The 25,217-nt window shown below is 40.3% G+C and overlaps 5 protein-coding genes across 5 annotated transcripts; 1 reads left to right on the top strand and 4 right to left on the bottom strand.

Moving 5' to 3' along the window:
- Positions 1 to 2,643: 2,643 nt before the first annotated feature.
- Positions 2,644 to 4,345, bottom strand: LOC141013719 (uncharacterized). Its single transcript, XM_073487547.1, has 6 exons — positions 4,303 to 4,345; positions 3,805 to 4,131; positions 3,282 to 3,638; positions 3,076 to 3,201; positions 2,858 to 2,919; positions 2,644 to 2,766 (listed from the first exon to the last, which is right to left on the bottom strand). Exons 1-6 carry the CDS (start codon positions 4,343 to 4,345, stop codon positions 2,644 to 2,646), a joined length of 1,038 nt encoding a protein of 345 aa, XP_073343648.1.
- A 3,484-nt stretch (positions 4,346 to 7,829) lies between these two features.
- LOC141012854 (uncharacterized) lies at positions 7,830 to 9,740 on the bottom strand. The gene is made up of 6 exons (XM_073486400.1): positions 9,698 to 9,740; positions 9,200 to 9,526; positions 8,680 to 9,033; positions 8,467 to 8,583; positions 8,044 to 8,105; positions 7,830 to 7,952 (listed from the first exon to the last, which is right to left on the bottom strand). Exons 1-6 carry the CDS (start codon positions 9,738 to 9,740, stop codon positions 7,830 to 7,832), a joined length of 1,026 nt encoding a protein of 341 aa, XP_073342501.1.
- A 2,113-nt stretch (positions 9,741 to 11,853) lies between these two features.
- Positions 11,854 to 13,555, bottom strand: LOC141013372 (uncharacterized). The gene is made up of 6 exons (XM_073487076.1): positions 13,513 to 13,555; positions 13,015 to 13,341; positions 12,492 to 12,848; positions 12,286 to 12,411; positions 12,068 to 12,129; positions 11,854 to 11,976 (listed from the first exon to the last, which is right to left on the bottom strand). Exons 1-6 carry the CDS (start codon positions 13,553 to 13,555, stop codon positions 11,854 to 11,856), a joined length of 1,038 nt encoding a protein of 345 aa, XP_073343177.1.
- A 2,508-nt stretch (positions 13,556 to 16,063) lies between these two features.
- LOC141013044 (uncharacterized) lies at positions 16,064 to 17,733 on the top strand. The gene is made up of 6 exons (XM_073486581.1): positions 16,064 to 16,106; positions 16,249 to 16,575; positions 16,798 to 17,154; positions 17,235 to 17,360; positions 17,450 to 17,511; positions 17,608 to 17,733. The coding sequence occupies exons 1-6, from the start codon at positions 16,064 to 16,066 to the stop codon at positions 17,731 to 17,733; spliced, it is 1,041 nt and encodes a 346-aa protein (XP_073342682.1).
- Positions 17,734 to 19,740: 2,007 nt separating this feature from the next.
- On the bottom strand, positions 19,741 to 24,621 carry LOC141013370 (uncharacterized). The gene is made up of 6 exons (XM_073487073.1): positions 24,560 to 24,621; positions 24,058 to 24,396; positions 23,629 to 23,976; positions 21,449 to 21,565; positions 21,283 to 21,335; positions 19,741 to 20,668 (listed from the first exon to the last, which is right to left on the bottom strand). Exons 1-6 carry the CDS (start codon positions 24,600 to 24,602, stop codon positions 20,543 to 20,545), a joined length of 1,026 nt encoding a protein of 341 aa, XP_073343174.1. The 5' UTR covers positions 24,603 to 24,621; the 3' UTR covers positions 19,741 to 20,542.
- Between the last annotated feature and the right edge of the window lie 596 nt (positions 24,622 to 25,217).

Genomic DNA, 25,217 nt, shown 5'->3' with positions numbered 1-25,217 from the left:
GTGTCCCTCGTGGCATTCTGTGGGAGGTGCTTCGGGAGTACGGGGTCGGGGGCCCTCTGCTAAGGGCTGTACGGTCCCTGTACGACCGGAGCAGGAGCTTGGTTGACATTGCCGGCAGTAAGTCAGACCTGTTTCCAGTACATGTTGGACTCCGGCAGGGCTGCCCTTTGTCACCAGTTCTGTTCATTATTTTTATGGACAGAATTTCTAGGCGCAGTCATGGGCCGGAGGGGATCTGGTTCGGGAGCCACCGGATTTCATCCCTGCTTTTCGCAGATGATATTGTCTTGTTGGCTCCTTCGAGCCGGGACCTCCAGCATGTCCTGGGGCGGTTTGCAGCCAAGTGTGAAGCAGCTGGGATGAGAATCAGCACCTCCAAGTCTGAGGCCATGGTTCTCGACCGGAAAAAGGTGGCTTGTTCCCTCTGGGTTGGGGGAGAGTTCCTGCCTCAAGTGGAGGAGTTCAAGTATCTCGGGGTCTTGTTCACGAGTGAGGGAAGGATGGAGCGCAAAATTGACAGGCGGATCGGTGCGGTGGCCGCAGTAATGCGGTCGTTGTATCGGTCTGTCGTGGTGAAGAGAGAGCTGAGCCGAAAGGCGAAGCTCTCGATTTACCGGTCAGTCTACGTTCCTACCCTCACCTATGGTCATGAACTTTGGGTCGTGACCGAAAGAATAAGATCCCGGATACAAGCGGCCGAAATGAGTTTCCTTCGCAGGGTGGCAGGGTGGCAGTGGCTCCCTTAGAGATAGGGTGAGGAGCTCTGTCACACGGAAGGAGCTCGGAGTAGAGCCGCTGCTCCTCCACATCGAGAGGAGTCAGCTGAGGTGGCTCGGGCATCTGTATCGGATGCCCCCTGGACGCCTCCCTCAAGAGGTGTTCCAGGCATTCCCCACCGGGAGGAAGAGACCCCGAGGAAGACCCAGGACACGCTGGAGTGACTATGTCGCTCGGCTGTCCTGGGAATGCCTTGGGATCCCCCCGGAGGAGCTGGAGGAAGTGTCCGGGGACAGGGAAGTCTGGGTGTCCCTGCTCAGGCAGCTGCCCCCGCGACCCGGCCCCGGATAAGCGGTAGAAAATGGATGGATGAATGGATTTTGTCCTGGCGACTGGGCTGTTACCAAAGGCAGTTATCTGACTACTCAATCACTTCTTCACTGATACTCTTGTCTCACAGTCTGCTGAGTCGGGAGACGTTAGTTTTATAGGAAGGAGTGGGGAGGAAGGGGAATGGTGGCTGGTGACTAAACCGATTTACCAGTGAATTTATCATGGCACGCTGAGCTCCCTCCCTCTCTCTGGTTGTACAGTGGACTACCAGGTCTCTCAACTTGGTCTTCGTCCCTTTTGTCCAGTAAACTACAAGGTCCACGAAATTCTCTCTCCCTTGTGGGCAGTTTGTAAAACAAACATACAACAGTGGATCGGCAGAGTGTGAGCCGTAGTTGCCCTGGTAAACACACCACAACGACTGGCTTTCACAGCTGCAGTGTCTCTGGGCTCGTTAGGTAGAGCAGACAGGCCGGGTAGCGGAGCGGCGGCAGGGCAGCCCACCTGTCCACTCTACCTAACAAGCTCAGAGACCCTCTGAAGAGCAGCTCCAGAGGATTAATTATCCAGACAGGAGCAGCAGAAGACAGAGAGAAGCTGAAGAGGTCGGTGTGTTTACTTGTAAAACTACAGCTTATAAACCACCAAAAGCAGACATCACCAGAGCTACTGTGTGAGTTAACAGTTTAAGTTGAGCACAGAGAAGGTAACCAACAGTGCCAACCAATCAGAGGCAGAGTAGGGCAGGTCTTGCAAGAACATGTGTGTGTAAGTTTGTGTGTGTGTGTGTGTGTGTGTGTGTGTGTGCGCGCGCGCGTGTGTGTGCATGTGTGTGTGTGTGTGTTTGTCAAGCTACCTGAGTGCAAGGTAGCAGTTAGAACGTGGTATGGAGTTTCATTGATTTGGGAATTTTCCCAAAAAGAAAGTGGAATGGATTTGATAATGAAGCACATAATAATTGTGAGCTAAGTATGTTTTTGCAAAACCACAGACAAGTTAAAACTGAAAGTTCCTCTATGTTGCTACTTCACGTTTGTTTTGGTTGTGTGGTATTATATATATTATGTATAATGTATAATATTATGTATATATGTATATTCCCTCTTTATGTTTTCATGCACTGTGTTTTCTTGCTGAGCCACATTCGAAAAATAGTAACACAAAGTTGAATTTTCATAGGGCTTTAACTAAACATCAACATTTAACACTCACACAGCTTTTGATCAATTTGTTTTAATCCTCAAATTTCAAATACAGACAATCAATTCTTTCAACTAATACAATAAAAGCAGAAATCAAATTGTTTGAAAGATATGTAATGAAAAAGTTATAGACTTTAATAGCTCTGTTAAAGTTTGTGTGTATTATTTCTTGACTTAAGTCAGCCAGGGCAAGTAAATGCAAACACATAATATAATGCAATGATCAATATACAAACATGAAATATAAAGAGCATGTGCTGCAGGATGGTTTATCATGAAACACCTCATTCTCATTATAGTTTGAAGGGAAGCCACGTTATTTATTTACACTGTCAGTCAGCCAGTACTGTAAACCAACGATTCACACGATGTCATGGACACACTTTCACATTCAGCATCTAACTTGAGAATACACACTTTCTTCAGTCTTCAACTCTTTCTTCATACGTCCTCTTGTAGCTTTCCGGTCAGTTAAATGCAACGCAGCATAGTTCAGATCATCTCCACCTTCCATCTGTGCAGCAGATAAAAGGCTCTTTAGACAGTATAGTTCTGTTTTTATGCAGAGCTGCTGGGAATTATGTTTATAAAATAGCAGTACTTACAATATCACGTACTGGTTGGCTCAAGTTGTCATTTCTTGCTTGTGAAGGTATGCCTTCTATTCCTGACATTCAATAAAAACAAGAGCATTTTCTTATAAATCTGATTTTTCCATGAGGATCCTCCACTGATTCAACACATTTCATCATCTACGTTATAAGAACTTTTGAAGTCATACAATTGCAGTACTAAAATTGTAGGTTCAGTCAACAACACTTACCTTTAACTTGTTCACATATTGATCCTGAAGTTCGGCGACAGATGAAAACAATATTTCCAATCAGAGAAATGACCAAGAAGATTATTGCTATCACCAGAGCAATACATTCAGGACTCATTCTTCGCTCTAGACAACAAAGAGAAAAACTTACCAGTCATGATGTTATTAAAATGTTATGAATACCAGTATTAAATACAGAATCATACCAGTTTCCACTTTAGCTCCATTTCCAAACAGGATCTCTCCACATGTGGCCACAGCACAGTAGTAAGTTCCAGCATCAGAGGAGCTGACGTTCTTAGAGAAGTGATAAACGCAGCTTTTCTGAGTGTCAGATCTGTCTTCACATTCATCACGTCTGTTTCCATCAGTGTAGAGGATGTTTGGATGAGATTTATCTGATCCGACTCTGAACCAGAACACACTGTGATCCCCTGGACATGTTTGAGTCTCAGAGTCAGAGAGGACTGAACACTGGAGAGTCTTCAAGTCTCCTGGACGGACTGGATCAGAGGCTGTCGGCCGCTGAACAACAGTGTAGGTTGATGTCCTCTGAGTGTTTCCTGTGTGATGCAAAACTGTGTTAAATGCATGTTTAAAGTTGAAATTAATCAGAGCTTAACACATTTAGTGACAGTAAGTCAGTTAAGTTAAAGAACATTAACACAATGAAGCTGAAAGTGGTTAAAGTGACTCCAAAACATTTTAAAAAACAGATCACATAATTACCTTTTAATGACAAATAAGTTCCACTCCAAAAAATCTCATTCCAGTAAATGACTGCACAGTGATACATTCCCTCGTCTTCTTCAGTTGTTCTCAAAATGGTCAGATTACTAATATTCTTCTCAACTTTCAGATCCAATCTAGAGGCAGAAAACTCTGGTTCGTACACAGGGTTTGAATGTTTCACAAGTGTCACAAGTAATTTCAGATCATCTCCGACACTCTGCTTGTACCAGTGAAGACGTTTACCGCCCAAGTCATCGGAAGGCAGAAGACATGTGAAGGTCACAGGTTCACCAAGCTGAACTGTGGTCACTGGAACCAGTGCATCTAAATGAAATTAAAACGTACAATAGATGAATCAGTAAATGACAATTAGAGTACAATGTAAAAACATAAATAAGTTAAAAGATAATCACACTAACCACCACACTCTACATCTAGTTTACATACAGATACTTAAATGAGAAAATATAATGGTCATGATTCGACAGCACTTACATCCTTGATGAAGGAGAAGCAGTGTAACGCAGAACACGATCATCTTGACACTGACTTTATGAGGAAACTTGTTTGTATTTCATAGAGTGAAGGTGGTGACGTGTTCAAGATGCTCAGACCATCTAATGCTTCTGATTGGATATCACAGAATATACATTCAAAGTGCATTTCCTGCCACATGGGTGTTGTCCTGCTCTGTGTGGAGCATGTTACCTCTCTTTCTCACGCACTCACTATTTGATGTTAATAAAGGTTTTTCCACTGCATCATGCTGCCTCCTGCAGCTGCAGTTGTCCCCTCACCACCACCACACTCACATAAACACATAATACACACACACATGCACACCAACATACTCTGAGTGAACATATTAGCAAGAGTTTATCGCTACAAAACCCACTTGCTACAAACAGGCCTGAAAACGTCCCGTGGTCACTGGTTTCATACTCACAAATGTTGAAACGCAGATCAAACTGTGGTCGCTGCCTTGGTAGCTTTCTTCACTTCCACCTCTTCATATGAAAGTCAAGTTATAAAATTGTAATTTAAACGTGGTGTGACATGTTTTTAGAAATGTCAGTATGGTGTGAATGTGTCAGTGTTAGCAGAAACATTAACCGTCAACATTTTGTCCTGGTGACTGGGCTGTTACCAAAGGCAGTTTATCTGACTACTCAATCACTTCACTGATACTCTTGTCTCACAGTCGGCCGAGTCGGGAGACGTTAGTTTTATAGGAAGGGGTGGGGAGGAAGGGGAATGGTGGCTGGTCACAAAAGAGATTTATCAGTAAATTTATTGTGGCCCACTGAGCTCCCTCCCTCTCTCTGGTTGTACAGTGGACTACCAGGCCTCACAGCTTGGTCTCCGTCCCTTTTATCCAGTAAACTACAAGATTCGCGAAAATCTCTCTCCCCTGCTTGTAAAACAAACATACAGCAGTGGATCGGCAGAGTGTGAGCCGTAGTTGCCCTGGTAAACACACCACAACGACTGGCTTTCACAGCTGCAGTGTCTCTGGGCTCGTTAGGTAGAGCAGACAGGCCGGGTAGCGGAGCAGCGGCAGGGCAGCCCACCTGTCCACTCTACCTAACAAGCTCAGAGACCCTCTGAAGAGCAGCTCCAGAGGATGAATTATCCAGACAGGAGCAGCAGAAGACAGAGAGAAGCTGAAGAGGTCGGTGTGTTTACTCGTAAAACTACAGCTTATAAACCACCAAAAGCAGACATCACCAGAGCTACTGTGTGAGTTAACAGTTTAAGTTGAGCACAGAGAACGTAACCAACAATGCCAACCAATCAGAGGCAGAGTAGGGCAGGTCTTGCAAGAACATGTGTGTGTGTGTGTGTGTGTGTGTCAATCTACCTGAGTGCAAGGTAGCAGTTAAAACGTGGTATGGAGTTTCATTGATTTGGGAATTTTCCCAAAAAGAAAGTGGAATGGATTTGATAATGAAGCACATAACAATTGTGAGCTAAGTATGTTTTTACAAAACCACAGACAAGTTAAAACTGAAAGTTCCTCTATGTTGCTACTTCATGTTTGTTTTGGTTGTGTGGTATTATATATATTATGTATAATGTATAATATTATGTATATATGTATATTCCCTCTTTATGTTTTCATGCACTGTGTTTTCTTGCTGAGCCACATTGGAGAAATAGTAACACAAAGTTGAATTTTCATTGGGCTCTAACTTTGGAAGCTGCCTCCTTAGTTTGACCAATCACACTGCTGAAGCCTTTCTTTGAGATCCATGAGCAGAGGCTGTATAGGTGAATGCTAAGGGCATCATCCACGCGGTCGCCGCAAACGGGGGGAAAAAATAAATAAATGTTTTTTTTTTTTTTTTAAAAATACGGTTTTTTACCAGTGCTATTACTACTATTATTTTCAAATATTATATAAGCCCACAGCAACATAACTTCATATTAAAGCCTATTAAATAACAGACAGGCCTTTTTTTCTGGGTTCCTGGCTTGTTGCACTGTACCTGCCCCCTGTGAGGGTGGGGGGCGGGGTCCAGAGGCGAGTTGCCTGAATCTGACTGGACCGTGACCCGAAGACCAAGAGAGAGGTTTATTGATACTGTAGCGGAACCACAATGTCCAAAAGACTGAAACCATCCGGCGCCCAGGGAAGGAAAAGAAGAAAAGAAGAGGAAGAAAAACTTGAAAAAGAAAGAGGTACAGTAACGTCAATGTGATGAAGTGAATGAAATTTATAGTTTAATGCATCGTAGTAACCATTGTTGGAGCAGAGTGGTAACTTGCTAGCTTATTTCAGACGATAGTAGCATTGTTTAATAATCAGTAAATAGCTGAGTCGACGTAAGTTAATGTTACTCCACCTTAAATTCATCAGGGACATTTGGAAAGTTAACGTTAGGCCTGTTCAGGTGTTATTTTAACCTGTTGGCTGTGTTTTCCTGCTTGTATGTCAGTTAAAATACTGTTAGTTTTCCATCCCCTTTATAAGTAATAGGGCAGTTGTAAGCCTTTGGTTCATTGTGTCACAGTTTATATTTGTTAAAGTTTACATCAGTGTTAAAGTGCAGTTAAAGTGTATTACTGTTAATACTGCATACCTTAGCTTTCCCATATCATTCATAGGCTATATATACATATATATATGTGTGTGTGTGTGTGTGTGTGTATATACATGTATATGTATATATATATACACATATATATACATATATGTGTGTGTGTGTGTGTGTGTGTGTGTGTGTATATATATTTGTGTGTGTGTGTGTGTGTGTGTATATATATATATATATATATATATATATATATATATATATATATATACACACACATTTCACTGCACTTTACTGCTTATATATATGTATATCGACAATGACGATAAAGTTGGAGGAATCTCATCGGATTTTCATTGTTAGTCTATAGTAGTCTTATGTAAAGCACACACACATCTGTTTTTTTAATTAAAATTTAACATCCAGTGGTCACATATACTTCTCTTCTCTCTTCAGATGCACTTATAATATTTCCCCACCACCCCCAGTGACACAGCATCAGGTGCTCCTGTCCCCTCTACCTCAGCACAGCACTTGCTACGTTTGGTCTGACGTTATGTTCCCTGATGTAACCAGGCCTGTTGAACATCAACATTTAACACTCACACAGCTTTTGATCAATTTGTTTTAATCCTCAGATTTCAAATACGGACAATCAATTCTTTCAACTAATACAATAAAAGCAGAAATCAAATTGTTTGAAAGATACGTAATGAAAAAGTTATAGACTTTAACAGCTCTGTTAAAGTTTGTGTGTATTATTTCTTGACTTAAGTCAGCCAGGGCAAGTAAATGCAAACACATAATATAATGCAATGATCAATATACAAGCATGAAAAATAAAGAGCATGTGCTGCAGGATGGTTTATCATGAAACACCTCATTCTCATTATAGTTTGAAGGGAAGCCACGTTATTTATTTACACTGTCAGTCAGCCAGTACTGTAAACCAACGATTCACACGATTTCATGGACACACTTTCACATTCAGCATCTAACTTGAGAATACACACTTTCTTCAGTCTTCAACTCTTTCTTCATACGTCCTCTTGTAGCTTTCCGTCCAGTTAAATGCAACGCAGCATAGTTCAGATCATCTCCACCTTCCATCTGTGCAGCAGATAAAAGGCTCTTTAGACAGTATAGTTATGTTTTTATGCAGAGCTGCTGGGAATTATGTTTATAAAATAGCAGTACTTACAATATCACGTACTGGTTGGCTGGAGTTGTCATTTCTTGCTTGTGAAGGTATGCCTTCTATTCCTGACATTCAAAAAAGACAAGAGCATTTTGTGCAAAATCAGATTTTTCCATAAGGATCCTCCACTGATTCAACACATTTCAATCAAAATTAAAAGTGAATACAGTTGGAAATCTTTTATTAATGAGATTGTGTAATGTACAAGGAAAAAACAATTTAGTGACTTAAATTGTGCTGCATGTTCGATGCTACATTAATTAATGATGTGAAAAATAAATATTTACTGAAATGTATTAATTTATCACAGAACATGAGGTTGAGGTTCATCCAGTCCTGTGTGATGGTAATCTTCCTACGTTATATGAACTTTTAAAGTCATACAATTGCAGTACTAAAATTGTAGGTTCAGTCAACAACACTTACCTTTAACTTGTTCACATATTGATCTTGAAGTTCGGCGACAGATGAAAACAATATTTCCAATCAGAGAAATGACCAAGCAGATTATTGCTATCACCAGAGCAATGAATTCAGAAGTCACTGTTTTTGTCAAGACAACAAAGAAAATAACGTATCAATAATTATTTCATTAAAATGTTATGAATATGATCTCCAGTACTGAACTCAGAATCATACCGGTTCCCACTTGAGCATTTCCAAACAGGATCTCTCCACATGTGGCCACAGCACAGTAGTAAGTTCCAGCATCAGAGGAGCTGACGGTCTTAGAGAAGTGATAAACGCAGCTTTTCTGAGTGTCAGATCTCTCTTCACATTCATCACGTCTGTTTCCATCAGTGTAGAGGATGTTTGGATGAGATTTGTCTGATCCGACTCTGAACCAGAACACACTGTGATCCCCTGGACATGTTTTAGTCTCAGAGTCAGAGAGGACTGAACACTGGAGAGTCTTCAAGTCTCCTGGACAGATTGGATCAGAGGCTGTCGGCCGCTGAACAACAGTGTAGGTCGATGTCCTCTGAGTGTTTCCTGTGTGATGCAAAACTGTGTTAAATGCATGTTTAAAGTTCAAATTAATCAGAGCTTAACACATTTAGTGACAGTAAGTCAGTTAAGTTAAAGAACATTTACACAATGAAGCTGAAAGTGGTTAAAGTGACTCCAAAACATTTTAAAAAACAGATCACATAATTACCTTTTAATGACAAATAGGTTCCACTCCAAAAACTCTTAGTCCACTCTATAAATGCACAGTGATACATTCCCTCGTCTTCTTCAGTTGTTCTCAAAATGGTCAGATTACTAATATTCTTCTCAACTTTCAGATCCAATCTAGAGGCAGAAAACTCTGGTCCGTACACAGGGTCCGTATGTTTCATAAGTGTTACAATTAATTTCAGATCATCTCCGACACTCTGCTTGTACCAGTAAAGACGTTCTCGGTCCAACTCTTTGAAAGGCAGAAGACATGTGAAGGTCACAGGTTCACCAAGCTGAACTGTGGTCACTGGAACCAGTGCATCTAAATGAAATTAAAACGTACAATGGATGAATCAGTAAATGACAATGAGAGTATAATGTAAAAACATAAATAAGATAAAAGATAATCACACTAACCACCACACTCTACATCTAGTTTACATACAGATACTTAAATGAGAAAATATAATGGTCATGATTCGACAGCACTTACATCCTTGATGAAGGAGAAGCAGTGTAACGCAGAACACGATCATCTTGACACTGACTTTATTAGGAAGCTTGTTTGTATTTCAGAGAGTGAAGGTGGTGACGTGTTCAAGACGCTCAGACCATCTAATGCTTCTGATTGGTTATCACAGAATATACATTCAAAGTGCATTTCCTGCCACACGGGTCGTGTCCTGCTCTGTGTGAAGCATGTTACCTCTCTCTCTCACGCACTCACTATTTGATGTTAATAAAGGTTTTTTCCACTGCATCATGCTGCCTCCTGCAGCCGCAGTTGTCCCCTCACCACCACCACCACCACACTCACATAAACACATAATACACACACACATGCACACCAACATACTCTTAGTGAACATATTAGCAAGAGTTTGTTGCTACAAAACCCACTTGCTACAAACAGGCCGGAAAACGTCCCGTGGTCACTGGTTTCATACTCACAAATGTTGAAACGCAGTTTCAGACTGTGGTCGCTGCCTTGGTAGCTTTCTTCGCTTCCACCTCTTCATATGAAAGTCAAGTTATAAAATTGTAATTTAAACGTGATATGACATGTTTTTTAGAAATGTCAGTATGGTGTGAACGTGTCAGTGTTAGCAGAAACATTAACCGTCAACATTTTGTCCTGGCGACTGGGCTGTTACCAAAGGCAGTTTATCTGACTACTCAATCACTTCTTCACTGATACTCTTGTCTCACAGTCTGCCGAGTCGGGAGACGTTAGTTTTATAGGAAGGGGTGGGGAGGAAGGGGAATGGTGGCTGGTGACAAGAGATTTACCAGTAAATTTATCGTGGCACGCTGAGCTCCCTCCCTCTCTCTGGTTGTACAGTGGACTACCAGGTCTCTCAACTTGGTCTCCGTCCCTTTTGTCCAGTAAACTACAAGATTCACGAAAATCTTTCTCCCTTCTGGGCAGTTTGTAAAACAAACATACAACAGTGGATCGGCAGAGTGTGAGCAGTAGTTGCCCTGGTAAACACACCACAACGACTGGCTTTCACAGCTGCAGTGTCTCTGGGCTCGTTAGGTAGAGCAGACAGGCCGGGTAGCGGAGCAGCGGCAGGGCAGCCCACCTGTCCACTCTACCTAACAACCTCAGAGACCCTCTGAAGAGCAGCTCCAGAGGATGAATAATCCAGACAGGAGCAGCAGAAGACAGAGAGAAGCTGAAGAGGTCGGTGTGTTTACCCGTAAAACTACAGCTTATAAACCACCAAAAGCAGACATCACCAGAGCTACTGTGTGAGTTAACAGTTTAAGTTGAGCACAGAGAACGATACCAACAATGCCAACCAATCAGAGGCAGAGTAGGGCAGGTCTTGCAAGAACATGTGTGTGTGTGTGTGTGTGTGTGTGTGTGTGTGTGTGTGTGTGTGTGTGTGTGTGTCCTATGTGTCAATCTACCTGAGTGCAAGGTAGCAGTTAGAACGTGGTATGGAGTTTCATTGATTTGGGAATTTTCCCAAAAAGAAAGTGGAATGGATTTGATAATGAAGCACATAACAATTGTGAGCTAAGTATGTTTTTACAAAACCACAGACATGTTAAAACTGAAAGTTCCTCTATGTTGCTACTTCACATTTGTTTTGGTTGTGTGGTATTATATATATTATGTATAATGTATAATATTATGTATTTATATTCCCTCTTTATGTTTTCATGCACTGTGTCTTCTTGCTGAGCCACATTGGAGAAATAGTAACACAAAGTTGAATTTTCATAGGGCTTTAACTAAACATCAACATTAACACTCACACAGCTTTTGATCAATTTGTTTTAATCCTCAGATCTCAAATACAGACAATCAATTATTTTAACTAATACAATAAAAGCAGAAATCAAATTGTTTGAAAGATACGTAATGAAAAAGTTATAGACTTTAATAGCTCTGTTAAAGTTTGTGTGTATTATTTCTTGACTTAAGTCAGCCAAGGCAAGTAAATGCAAACACATAATATAATGCAATGATCAATATACAAGCATGAAATATAAAGAGCATGTGCTGCAGGATGGTTTATCATGAAACACCTCATTCTCATTATAGTTTGAAGGGAAGCCACGTTATTTATTTACACTGTCAGTCAGCCAGGACTGTAAACCAACGATTCACACGATTTCATGGACACACTTTCACATTCAGCATCTAACTTGAGAATACACACTTTCTTCAGTCTTCAACTCTTTCTTCATACGTCCTCTTGTAGCTTTCCGTCCAGTTAAATGCAACGCAGCATAGTTCAGATCATCTCCACCTTCCATCTGTGCAGCAGATAAAAGGCTCTTTAGACCGTGTAGTTATGTTTTTATGCAGAGCTGCTGGGAATTATGTTTATAAAATAGCAGTACTTACAATATCACGTACTGGTTGGCTCGAGGTGTCATTTCTTGGTTGTGAAGGTATGCCTTCTATTCCTGACATTCAATAAAAACAAGAGCATTTTGTGCAAAATCTGATTCTTCCATAAGGATCCTCCACTGATTCAACACATTTCATCATCTACGTTATAAGAACTTTTGAAGTCATACAATTGTAGTACTAAAATTGTAGGTTCAGTCAACAACACTTACCTTTAACTTGTTCACATATTGATCCTGAAGTTCGGCGACAGATGAAAACAATATTTCCAATCAGAGAAATGACCAAGCAGATTATTGCTATCACCAGAGCAATACATTCAGGACTCACTCTTCGTTCTAGACAACAAAGAGAAAAACTTACCAGTCATGATGTTATTAAAATGTTATGAATACCAGTATTAAATACAGAATCATACCGGTTTCCACTTTAGCTCCATTTCCAAACAGGATCTCTCCACATGTGGCCACAGCACAGTAGTAAGTTCCAGCATCAGAGGAGCTGACGTTCTTAGAGAAGTGATAAACGCAGCTTTTCTGAGTGTCAGATCTGTCTTCACATTCATCACGTCTGTTTCCATCAGTGTAGAGGATGTTTGGATGAGATTTATCTGATCCGACTCTGAACCAGAACACACTGTGATCCCCTGGACATGTTTTAGTCTCAGAGTCAGAGAGGACTGAACACTGGAGAGTCTTCAAGTCTCCTGGACGGACTGGATCAGAGGCTGTCGGCCGCTGAACAACAGTGTAGGTCGATGTCCTCTGAGTGTTTCCTGTGTGATGCAAAACTGTGTTAAATGCATGTTTAAAGTTTAAATTAATCAGAGCTTCAGGCATTTAGTGTCAGTAAGTCAGTTAAGTTAAAGAACATTAACACAATGAAGCTGAAAGTGGTTAAAGTGACTCCAAAACATTTTAAAAAACAGATCACATAATTACCTTTTAATGACAAATAGGTTCCACTCCAAAAAATCTCAGTCCACTCTGTGACTGCACAGTGATACATTCCCTCGTCTTCTTCAGTTGTTCTCAAAATGGTCAGATTACTAATATTCTTCTCAACTTTCAGATCCAATCTAGAGGCAGAAAAATCTGGTCCGTACACAGGGTCGATATGTGTAATAAATGTTATAATTAATCTCAGATCATCTCCGACACTCTGCTTGTACCAGTGAAGAGGTTTACTGCCCAACTCATGGAAAGGCAGAAGACATGTGAAGGTCACAGGTTCACCAAGCTGAACTGTGGTCACTGGAACCAGTGCATCTAAATGAAATTAAAACGTACAATAGATGAATCAGTAAATGACAATTAGAGTATAATGTAAAAACATAAATAAGTTAAAAGATAATCACACTAACCACCATACTCTACATCTAGTTTACATACAGATACTTAAATGAGAAAATATAATGGTCATGATTCGACAGCACTTACATCCTTGATGAAGGAGAAGCAGTGTAACGCAGAACACGTTCATCTTGACACTGACTTTATGAGGAAACTTTTTTGTATTTCAGAGAGTGAAGGTGGTGACGTGGTCAAGACGCTCAGACCATCTAATGCTTCTGATTGGATATCACAGAATATACCATCAAAGTGCATTTCCTGCCACACGGGTTTGTCCTGCTCTATGTGGAGCATGTTACCTCTCTCTCTCACGCACTCACTAACTATTTGATGTTAATAAAGATTTTTTCCACTGCATCATGCTGCCTCCTGCAGCTGCAGTTGTCCACCACCACACTCACATAAACACATAATACACACACACACACACCAACATACTCTTATTTAACATATTAGCGATAATTTGTCGGCTGGAGATGCTGAAGACACCCAGCTTTGTTAAGAGGGTGGGTGCAGCAGTGGAGAAGGCTCTATTGTCCCAGTTTTCAAAGCTTGTTGCTACAAACAAACTGGAAATCGTCCGGTGGTCGCTGGTTTCACACTCACAAATGTTGAAATGCAGTTTCAAACTGCAGTCACTGACTTGGCAGCTTTCTCTCCTGTAACTCTACTTCCATCACTTCCACCTCTTGATATGAAAGTCGGGTCATAACGTAAAAATGTAATGTGAAAGTGATATGTTTCTTTTAGAAATGTCAGTATGGTGTGAATGTGTAAGCGGTTAATAGAAATATTAACCGTCAACATTTTGTCCTGGCGACTGGGCTGTTACTCAATCACTACTCAACCACTTCTTCGCTGATACTCCTCTGATGAAAGCGGTCACCTGCCTCGAGACCCGCTAACAGCTAAATTCAACTGCAATAGCCAGGTTTCAACCTGTAGGGGGCACATTTATAACACAATATGTAGAATACAAAAACTTTGCACTAAATGTCTAGATATGGACCTGAATCAACCAACAACCTGTCAGCAACACTCAGCTCTAAAATGACAAAATAATAAATGCAGGGTCAACTGCTCCTGCACAGCAAAACACCAATACAAGAGTGTGCAGCCGAGCAAGCAGCTCCGTGAGGCTGTTCTTGGTGCACTGAACACAGTTAACGGTCGTGCGTAATGGCCATTTTTGCCTCCTCTCAAATTGGAGGCTGCTGATTTGTCAACATGTGTCCTGCTGCCATCAGACGGGAATTCAATGTTCAATTAACTTTCAGAGGCTTTTTATTCCATAATATGCAGAGGCGAAAAAATAATCAGCCATATTCATTTATATACAATGAAAGCAGCTTATTACAACCCATATTTAAGATTTTTGTTCAGCGGCGACCCCTTGTGGTCGTAGTAACTATGACAACAGCAAAGGAGGAGGTGAAGAGAGAAAAGTCGATGTAAGATGAGGAAGACCTGGAGACCGCTGTTCATGTCCACTGTGAAACCAGAAGCAATCAGTGACTCATTTAAGTCACGTTAAGATAGTTCAGTGAGGTCACGTGCATAGAGTAATGTAAGTTTGTCATCTAACGTAGATTGTTTTGTAGCTGAAGTTACAGAAGTGACGTAGGTATTTTAACTCAAACCGTGATGTTTTCCTAAACAAGTCGGGTTTTTTTGTCTGTTAGAAACAGAAAGCGCCTCTTCACAAGCAAGACATGAGCCAAACAGCACGTGATATTGTACGTGATGAATCCTACTGACTTTGGTGATCTCCTGACTTTACCTCTAGTGCCACCATGAGGTTCACAGATCCAGCTGTGGTTTTGAGTGAAATTGAGCGACTACAAAATGGATTATCATGAAATTTCTTGCCCCCGTCATGATGATTGCAATATATTGTCAGACACTGTGACGGTTCATTTGGAGGTTTCTTTCGGTTCCTTACTTGAACCGAGGGTCAAAGGACAGAGGATGTCATGTCGCTGTACAGGTTGTATGTTGTAGTTTGGACCTGTTTGTGGTCGTTTCTCTGTGTTTGGTGCTCACTTTGTGTGTGTTTGTTGTTTCAGAGTTGCTGTGAGCGGCTGGGCGGGGCTACCGCTCCCCTGGCGTGACTGACGTCTACTGTCACCTGCAGCGCACTGACAATCAGCGTCTGCTGAAAAGCCCTGTTCACCTCGTGCTCCTCAGCTTGAGAGATATTCTCAATATACTATTCTATAGTTGAGAATTATTTCGTGCCACTTGTGTCTTTGCCTTAAACATGCATAAACAATAAACATGCCACAAGCAACAATATCCCCCATGTCAGTGCTCTTACTTCGTGCCCCCTGTAGAATAATACTATTTCTCAACACTAAATCCAGAAAGGAAAAAAGAGTCAAAAGACTGAGTGAAGATGAAGAAATTTTAAAGAAAAAACGTGAATCTATATGAATCAAATGGTTTAGGTAGATTTAGTTAGTGAATGGACAAGAGTGAGAGGTAATATGCTCCACATAGAGCAGGATAACACCCCAGTGGCAGGAAGTGCAGTATTTTAGCCAATCAGAAGCCTTTGGTGGTCTGACCTATCAGGACCATGTCACCACCTTCACTCACAAAATAACCGAGAAGTCTCCAAACAAGAGATAATGTCAAGATGATCGTGTTCGGTGTGACACTGCTTCTCCTTCATCAGGGATGTAAGTGATTTATAATAATGATATTTTTTCACTTTAGTATCTGCAGGCAGTCTAGGTGTATGATTATCATATGTTCTTTACATAGTTACCACAGTAATTATCATTTACTGTTTAATGAGTTGTACATTTTGATTTCATCCAGATTCGCTGACTCCAGTGACCACCGTTCAACTCGGTGGATCTGCGACCTTCACGTGTGTTTTGCCTGATTACGAGTTGAACCAGAGACAATTTCACTGGTACAAGCAGAGTGTCGGAGATAATCTGAAGCTAATTGTGTCACATCGGAAAAAAACAAACCCCGTGTTCGGACCAGAGTATTCTGCCTCCAGACTGGATCTGAAAGTTCATATGAATATCAGCTATCTGACCATTTTTAAGACAACTGAAGAAGACGAGGGAATGTATCACTGTGCAGTCATGGAATGGGCAAAGATCACTTGGAGTGGGACCTATTTGTCATTGAAAGGTAATTATGTGATCTGTTTTTTCAATATAAACATTCACTTTAACTACTTAAAGCTACGCAGTGTTAATGTTTCCTAACAATATATTTTTCTCAAATAACCAAACATTTTTTAAGGGTATTAAGAGGAATATTAACCACTTCTGGAACACTCATTTGTTATCATTTATATCAAATCATTATATGTCCTGCTTACGCTTTATTTTAACTTCTTAAAATATGCAGGAAACACTCAGAGGACATCGAACTACACTGTTGTTCAGCGGCCGACAGCCTCTGATCCAGTCCGTCCAGGAGACTTGAAGACTCTCCAGTGTTCAGTCCTCTCTGACTCTGAGACTAAAACATGTCCAGGAGATCACAGTGTGTTCTGGTTCAGAGTCGGATCAGATAAATCTCATCCAAACATCCTCTACACTGATGGAAACAGACGTGATGAATGTGAAGACAGATCTGACACTCAGAAAAGCTGCGTTTATCACTTCTCTAAGAACGTCAGCTCCTCTGATGCTGGAACTTACTACTGTGCTGTGGCCACATGTGGAGAGATCCTGTTTGGAAATGGATCTCAAGTGGAAACCGGTATGATTCTGTATTTAATACTGGTATTCATAACATTTTAATAACATCATGACTGGTAAGTTTTTCTCTTTGTTGTCTAGAGCGAAGAATGAGTCCTGAATTCATTGCTCTGGTGATAGCAATAATCTGCTTGGTCGTTTCTCTGATTGGAAATATTGTTTTCATCTGTCGCCGAACTTCAAGATCAATATGTGAACAAGTTAAAGGTAATTATGTATATGTTTCTATCTTTTTATGAAAACTTGTTAATCAGTTTAAGTGTCGGGTTAATATCCCTGTTTTCATTCATCGTCAGGAAGAGAAAGCGTCTCTTCACAAGCGAGACCTGACAGCTCGAGCCAGGCGGTACATGATACTGTAAGTGATGATACCAGTTTATTGATTAAAGAAATTTCCAGCAGCACAGAACAGGAACATGATTGTATTATAATGAGCTTTATATTTGCTGCACAGACTGATGGTGGACATGATCTGAACTACGCTGCGCTGAATTTCGCTGGGAGGAAAGCTACAAGAGGAAGAAAGAAGAAAGAGTTGAAGACTGAAGAAAGTGTGTATTCTCAGATTAAAGTGTATTGAAACCTCTGGCTTCAGTTTGCAGGACTGAGAGTCCATCAAACTAGAGTCTCTGTAATATATGCCCCTGTAATCCTTTGAGAGTGAGCATACATAAGGCATCTAAACGCATATTAAATAGTTCATCTGTAGATTCAACATGTGTTCATAGAAATATTAACCCTCTTTCAATGGCTTTATTAAAAATAAGACTTTGTGCATTTGTTGTTGTTTGTGCAGCTGTAGAAGTGAAAAGTTTTTTACTTGTTATCTTATTAAAGTCTGTAACTGTTTCGACACACATTCTTACAAACAAAACTGTCTTCAAGCACTAAAATTAACCTTTGATAGCAAACTTAGTTCTGAACCGTAAAGTGATGGTTCAGGTCTTGTGATGCGGGGTTGTGTGAGATACTTATCCCTGAGTGAGTGTGTTCCCTGCAGTAGGTGACACTGTTTTTAACACCCGCTTGTTCGTGGTAATACGGATGTTGTACGGTTCAGTGAATGTAGTGCCAAAGGTAGAGGCTGTTTATCGGCAACATAAAGAGCCAAAAATGCTGATACTCATCTACTGCAGCTCACACTGACTATAGGGATAAGTACCTCATACAGCCCCACATCAAAAGACCCAAACTATCCCTTTAAAGCAAAAGTTTGACTGTGTGGGATAGACTCATATTCGTTTTCTTACCGTGCACCAGATAAAGAGCGATACCGCCCTCATATCTATGAATTCAATATAAGAGTACAATCAGAACCTAGTTAGCTTAGCATAGAGGAAAAAGACAGTCTTCCTCTTTCTAAAACCACCAACTTGCTATTTATATTATTATAAAAATGACAGATCATGTTTTTAGGGGGTTAATGTCCCAGACTCTTTCTTGGTTTAGGAAGCGCTCACCTCTCCACTGGTTGCCTGGCCACCTCACAGTCAGGACGGGACCTCATGTCAACTCTATCCTGAAGATTTGAGTGTGTGCTACCTTTATACCTTTGGGTAATCAGCAGTAACTCATTCATTAAGGGAGGGATCACTGGTTCAGGGCAGCTCTCAGCTCTTCTAAAGGACGCAGTGTCATGGGTTGTATAATGTCAAGGCTGTGAATCTTCCCTCTTGTAATACAGGACGTGCTGCATTACACACATTTTTATTTTTTATTTTTTTGCAGTAGAACCACAGGCAGCACTAGTGACCATAGCAATTGCTGTTTAAAGTTCAAACACAGAGAAGAAAAAAATCACTCATTGAAAGGCACGTGAGGCGAAGTGTGTCAAAGTGAACAAAGACCAGGATGCGACCAATGTGACAGGAAGTACACTTTTGAATCTACTCTGCGATTAACCAATCAGATGCATTTGATGGTCAGACTTTTCACTCACTCGAAAACCACCAAGTTTCACATCAGACAATGTGAAGACGATCCTCTTATGGGGGACACTGCGTGTTCTTATCGAGGATGTAAGTGATATCTTATTTATCTTATTTAAGAATTTGCATCACAGTTTGTCCACATTATGCACATTATAACTGTTATTTCAAGCATTGTATGTTTAATTTGATTCACACACGCAGCTTCCAGTGACCACAGCTAGACGTGCTGAACCTGCGACAGTCGCATGTTTTTTGCCTGATGAAGAGCGGCAGTACACACAGCAGAGTCTGCACCTGGGTTTTCTCAATCATGATCGGAGGTAAATAATGATAACACTTTTAGCAACCTGAAGACAACTGAAGAAGATGAGAGGATGTATCATGTTGCAATAACAGAGTGGATTAATGCTGAATGGAGTGAAACATATTTGTGAGTAAAAGGTAATCATGTGATCTACTTTTACAAAGTCATTGAACAGTGCATTTGAGATACACTGCGATGCTTAATGTGGGCCTGGATACTTTTCCATCCACCTCTGCTCAACAGTGCTCTTCAGATGTTCAGATGGTGTTGAGTTTGAGTTTGAGTTTTAAAAAGTATCCACCATAACATTGTCACAGTTCATCAAAAAAAGGACACATAGGCAGGCAGGTTGAACCACATTATTGAGCTTTAATATGCAAGTTAAATAAAAAAAATCCAAAATACAAGTAACAAAAAAAGCTGGTGACATAAAGGCAACAAGTAAAATCAATAAAACTAAACAGTGAAGGTCAAACCACTGAAACACTGGTGTACACAGAAAAAAAGGGTGGGAAAACAGACAAAGACAGGAAGTGGAAAGTAACACATGACTAAACTTTCAACAGAAAACAGGAAATCAATTAAACTAAAACCTCGGACCATGACACTGACCCATGTTTGTGATGTCAAACATGAGACACCAGAAAAACAACAGAAAGGCAAACTCGTCTGCGGGCGAAGGGAAAGAACTCACTCACCTACTTTCAGAGGGATTAACGAGCACTAAATAACCTGCATGTTCACGCTAATTTCAGTTTAGAAATGGTAAAAGAGTAATGTAGTCCAGCCAACAGACTTTGGTTTAGTTTCTGTTAATTCTCTCATTAAATATATACATGTCAAAAGTGTTTTCTACCACACGCACTGAAAAAAAGAACAAAGTTTTTAATTGTACACCACTCGTCCTTATCAAACAAAATAAACGATGAGTAAATATTCACAACATGTTGAACAGAGAACAGAGAAAATGTAATTTTCTCTTTACCGGGAGTCAACGCTTTTCTTACGATCATAATTATTTAATTATCTGACGAACAAAATAATAATAAAATAAAATAAATATGAAATACTACACGGTACATCAGAATCAGAACATTACTTCTGTCATCACCTGATCATTAGTCGACATGTTCATTCTTCATGAGGGCAGCTCTTCACTGACAGTCGCTCATGCCAGCGTACATGCAGTCCAGTGACGAGTCCCTGTTATTCATCCATCTCTCTCTTGTTCTTGAGGGGAAATCCAGCGCTACATAGTTCAGTGCCACCACTTCACCATCCTGGAAATGATATGTTAGAGCTGTAATGCCATGCCCAATTAATACTGGACTGTACTGATATTCAACCTTTAAAAGCTGTGGTATCCAATGTACGTTAAAGGATCCAAACACCAAAGAGTTAAATCATTTGAGTTCACAATAATGCAGACTGGTGAGGGAACATTTCTCCTAAACTTAACTTGTCCCTAAACCTAACTAAACTGTTGTGGTGGAGGGGATGGTGGTGACTGCTCGAAACCAATGGATATTTTTAACGAGCGGCTACAGCGTTTCAACATTTGTTAGCATGAAACCACTGTTTGTTTGACACGACGTCGGGACATTTTCCAGCCAACCAGGTAAGCCAAAAAATTATCTTTTTCTGACGATAGCCGAGTGGGTTTTGTGCCTAAACCTAACCAGACCATAAGCACAGCTTTGTCACAACATAAAATTCAAAATTAACGTGAAAAAAAAAGTAAAGGTGCAAGATATCTGTGGTTTGCAGAAAGGTACAAGGCCAATATTTATTCTGGTGATTGGTTGGCCATGACATGTATCCGATATGGAATAACCATAAAGGTAAAATGATTCAATTTTAGTCATTCCTTAGATTATATTTAAATCACATTTACCACATCATTTGGTTGATCCTGAAGTGTTCGGTCTTGTTCAGCACGATTGGAAGCTGAAATGAAATCAAGACATTAATGGCAACAAAGATAAAAAATATCAGTGTTAGTACCTGACTTGGTTAAGACATTAAATAATACACACACACACACGTGATGATGAACTTACCTTTGCAGCGTTTACAAACTGGCTTTTGAGTTCTGGAGATAATTACAACAACAACCACAATCGCACAGCAGGCCGACAGTATCCCAAGTGCAATGACAAGCGGGCAAACTTCTTGTCCTGTAATGAAAAAGAAAAATCCCAAAGAGGGTTGACTATTAATTATAAACTAGCAGTTGTCTTCAACATTGGTTCTCAACCTGGGAGTCACAACAGCAATGTAATGGAAAATTGTATTACTATATTGTTCTTATATCATTATTATGTCTTACATTGTCCTCACTATGTTCTTCCCACATCCTTGAGTGTTTGTACTGTCTGCACAAAGAGAGATATGTGCTTCTTGTTATGGGAACGGAACCTGGTACAGACATGAGAAGGACACAGGTCACTCCTTTCTTTTAACAAAAAGGTTTCTCAACTGTCTCATCTTGTTCTTCTTTCTGCAGACCGCATGCCACTCTGTTGATTGTTGAACCTTCTTTATAAAGAATAAAATCCTTAAAAGACAATTGGTATTTGCTACAAGTTTATTTCAGATGTCTCACAAATAAGAGAAATTTCCACAACAGCAACTTCCAGGTTTTGGGTGGAATGTCTCAACAATTATCGGATGGACTGCCATGAAATGTGGTGCAGATATTCACGGTACCTTCAGGATAAACTGTATTACCTTTGGAGATCCGTTAAAGTTATATAGCACCTTCGCAATTGTGCCAAACTGTGATGATAATGACATTCCCATTACCCTCAGCTGAACATGGTAAATGTTCTGCATGCTAGCACTGTGAGCATGTAAAAAATGCTACATTTAGGCACAAGCTGATATCGCCATGTTGTTCCTGGAACAGCTTTGCTACTCAGGGAAAAAGACTGGGTGAAGTTATCTTTTCTAACTCATGTTCAACATTGTGAAAGTCTGTTTTGACCCAACCAAGTATTTTTGTTTCCTTAACCTAACCAAGTATTTTTGTTCCCTAAACCCAACCAAGTATTTTTGTTCCCCAAACCTAACCAAGTATTTTTGTTCCCCAAACCTAACCAAGTATTTTTGTTCCCTAAACCCAACCAAGTATTTTTGTTCCCTAAACCTAACCAAGTATTTTTGTTCCCTAAACCCAACCAAGTATTTTTGTTCCCCAAACCTAACCAAGTATTTTTGTTCCCTTAACCTAACCAAGTATTTTTGTTCCCTAAACCTAACCACATATTTTTGTTCCCTAAACCTAACCAAGTATTTTTGTTCCCTAAACCTAACCAAGTATTTTTGTTCCCCAAACCTAACCAAGTATTTTTGTTCCCCAAACCCAACCAAGTATTTTTGTTCCCCAAACCTAACCAAGTATTTTGTTTAACTCAGCGATATCAGATACACCCTACATTTTAGCTTATGCATTTAGCTGAAAGCATCACTGTACAGCCTGACAGAGCTGCTAGCACGGCTGTAGACTCGCAGTTTTTCTGTTTCATTTTAGATTTGTTTCCTAAAAGACAATTCAGTGCATTTAACCTGCATGTACTCGATCAAACTAATATAAAAGGGAATAACAACCACCACAAGCGTGGACTCAAAACAGCACAACTTGGATAATTTAAAGCAACTCCTATCAGGTTTTACCCAGAGTGTGTCAAAAACTTGACTTCCTGCTCAGGTTTTTTTCTTTTTTTAGACTGTTGTTTGCAGCATTTTTCTATTGGATTACATTGCATTTTAAGTGCCCCTCGTATCAATACACTGTCACATCAAGAAAGCGATCATATAAACTGCACAAGAGAGCGTGAACGGCAGAAAGGAAGCGGCCTCGATGGGACAGAGAGCACCACAGGAAATGTAGAGACAACACTCAGACACAAGCAAACAAGAACAAAGAGAGGAAGAGCAGCAGACGCAGCCTAACCCTAACCACGAAAGGACTGCCATACAGATGCATTGCATAAGTGCTACACTACACGTCCACCTCATGTTGCATGAACATTGTGAAGATAAAATTAATTGATTTGCTGTGATTTCCCTTAAGTTGATTGGAACAACTTTTAGAGGCCTGAAGAGATAAAACTACCCAGTATTCATTTTACAAGAAAAACAGGCAAGATAAATTTTAATGCGCAGAATTTTTTTTTTTCTTTCTCTTTTCTGTTTTCATCATTGTACTTAAAAAGGGCAAATAAGAATTTGAACATACTTGTCTCCACTTTGGTTCCTTCACCAAACAGGATCTGTCCACATGTGACCACAGCACAGTAGTAGGTCCCATTATCAGCGGTGCTCTGTATAGTTTTGGACAGACTGTAGACGCAGCTCCTTTCCTTTTGGTCACAGCTGCCGTTTCTGTGAGGGTAAATGATGCTTGGAGGAGATCCTCCTGATCCAGCTCTGAACCAGTACACACTGGGTTCACCTGGACACTGGACGCTGTTGTCTTTGTTCTTGGAGAGAAGTGAACACTGGAGAGTAATCAAGGCGCCTGGCTCGACTGACGCTGTCACCGGACTTTGGTGCACATAGATAGATTTCTGATTGTTTTTAGGATCTGCGTGATTCACAAAAAGGCAGGAATTAACCAATGGACTGTTTAGATATTGAACAAACACAATAAAATGAACATACTTACCATTCACAACCAGAACTGTGCCCTGTGTAAATCTCATTGTGTAGGCTGCTCCTGACTGACAGAGGTATGTTGCTTCATCTTCTTTGGTCACATTTGTGATTTTAAGAAAATACAGATCATCCGCTTGTGTGAGTGTGAATCTTGAGGTGTTAAATTGTCCTAGAAGTGATATTTTGTAAAGACTTCCTGCTGCAACAGTTTGGACCATATATCCAAACTTCATCTTATACCAGTAAAACAGCCCACTTTCCTGCCCAGAGACTGGACATGTGAGAGTCAGATTAGCACCAAGTTCAGCCACAGTCGGAGGGATCTGAGGAGGAATGTCTACGGTGTGAGCTACAGGAAGAAGAAAGACAATATCAGAGTTAAACAAGGCAAAACTAATAAAAATACAAACTACTTATCTAAAATGTTATATGGCCTTATATGTTTTAGCTACCCTCTAACACAAACTATTTATACTTAAACTACTTTTATAGTAGACAGGTAGTGCACTTACACAGAGTACAGAGCAGAATCAAAGCAGCCAGTCTTCCGATCATTGTGGTGCAGCCACCTTCTCTTGCACAACTGATGTCATCCCACTTGAATGGAAGATTTTGTCACAAGGTGATAAAGGTTTACAAAGGACAAATCATACTGATTGGCTGAAACATAGAAAATGCACTTCCTGTGAAATTCTGCACACCAGTGACCCATTTTGAGTAAAAGCTGCACAGTCTGCCGTTTTCTTTTTAATGATAGATTAGCTGCCGATTCTAAAGAAATATTCTCACTACTGAAATACTGAAATATATATATTTGATTATATAAAAGTTTACAGTTGTACAATCATACATAATTACACTTAGAACTGTACTTTAAAAGTGTGTTTTAGTGTCTTCATGATCAGATCTAACTCAACTACATCAATAACAGAAATTAGATTTAACGTAAAGTGGTTGTAGACACCAGAGATTTCTGCATGTGTCACCTTCATTATTGATGGATAACGATTACTCATCGCACAGTAATCGAGTAGTATCAAAGCAAAGGCGGCAAAGTGATAACTGGTATAAATTAAAGATAGATTCAGATTCAGGAGGTTTACAGTACTGATAGTGATTCCGCTTGAGAGTTATATTTCACAATAATGTGGTGGACGCTTCTCAAGAGTT

Source organism: Pagrus major, chromosome 18 (genome assembly GCF_040436345.1).
Source record: "Pagrus major chromosome 18, Pma_NU_1.0".
Classification (NCBI taxonomy): domain Eukaryota; kingdom Metazoa; phylum Chordata; class Actinopteri; order Spariformes; family Sparidae; genus Pagrus; species Pagrus major.
Note: the sequence above shows the minus strand (reverse complement) of the source record. Positions and strands in the feature narration are given on the sequence as shown.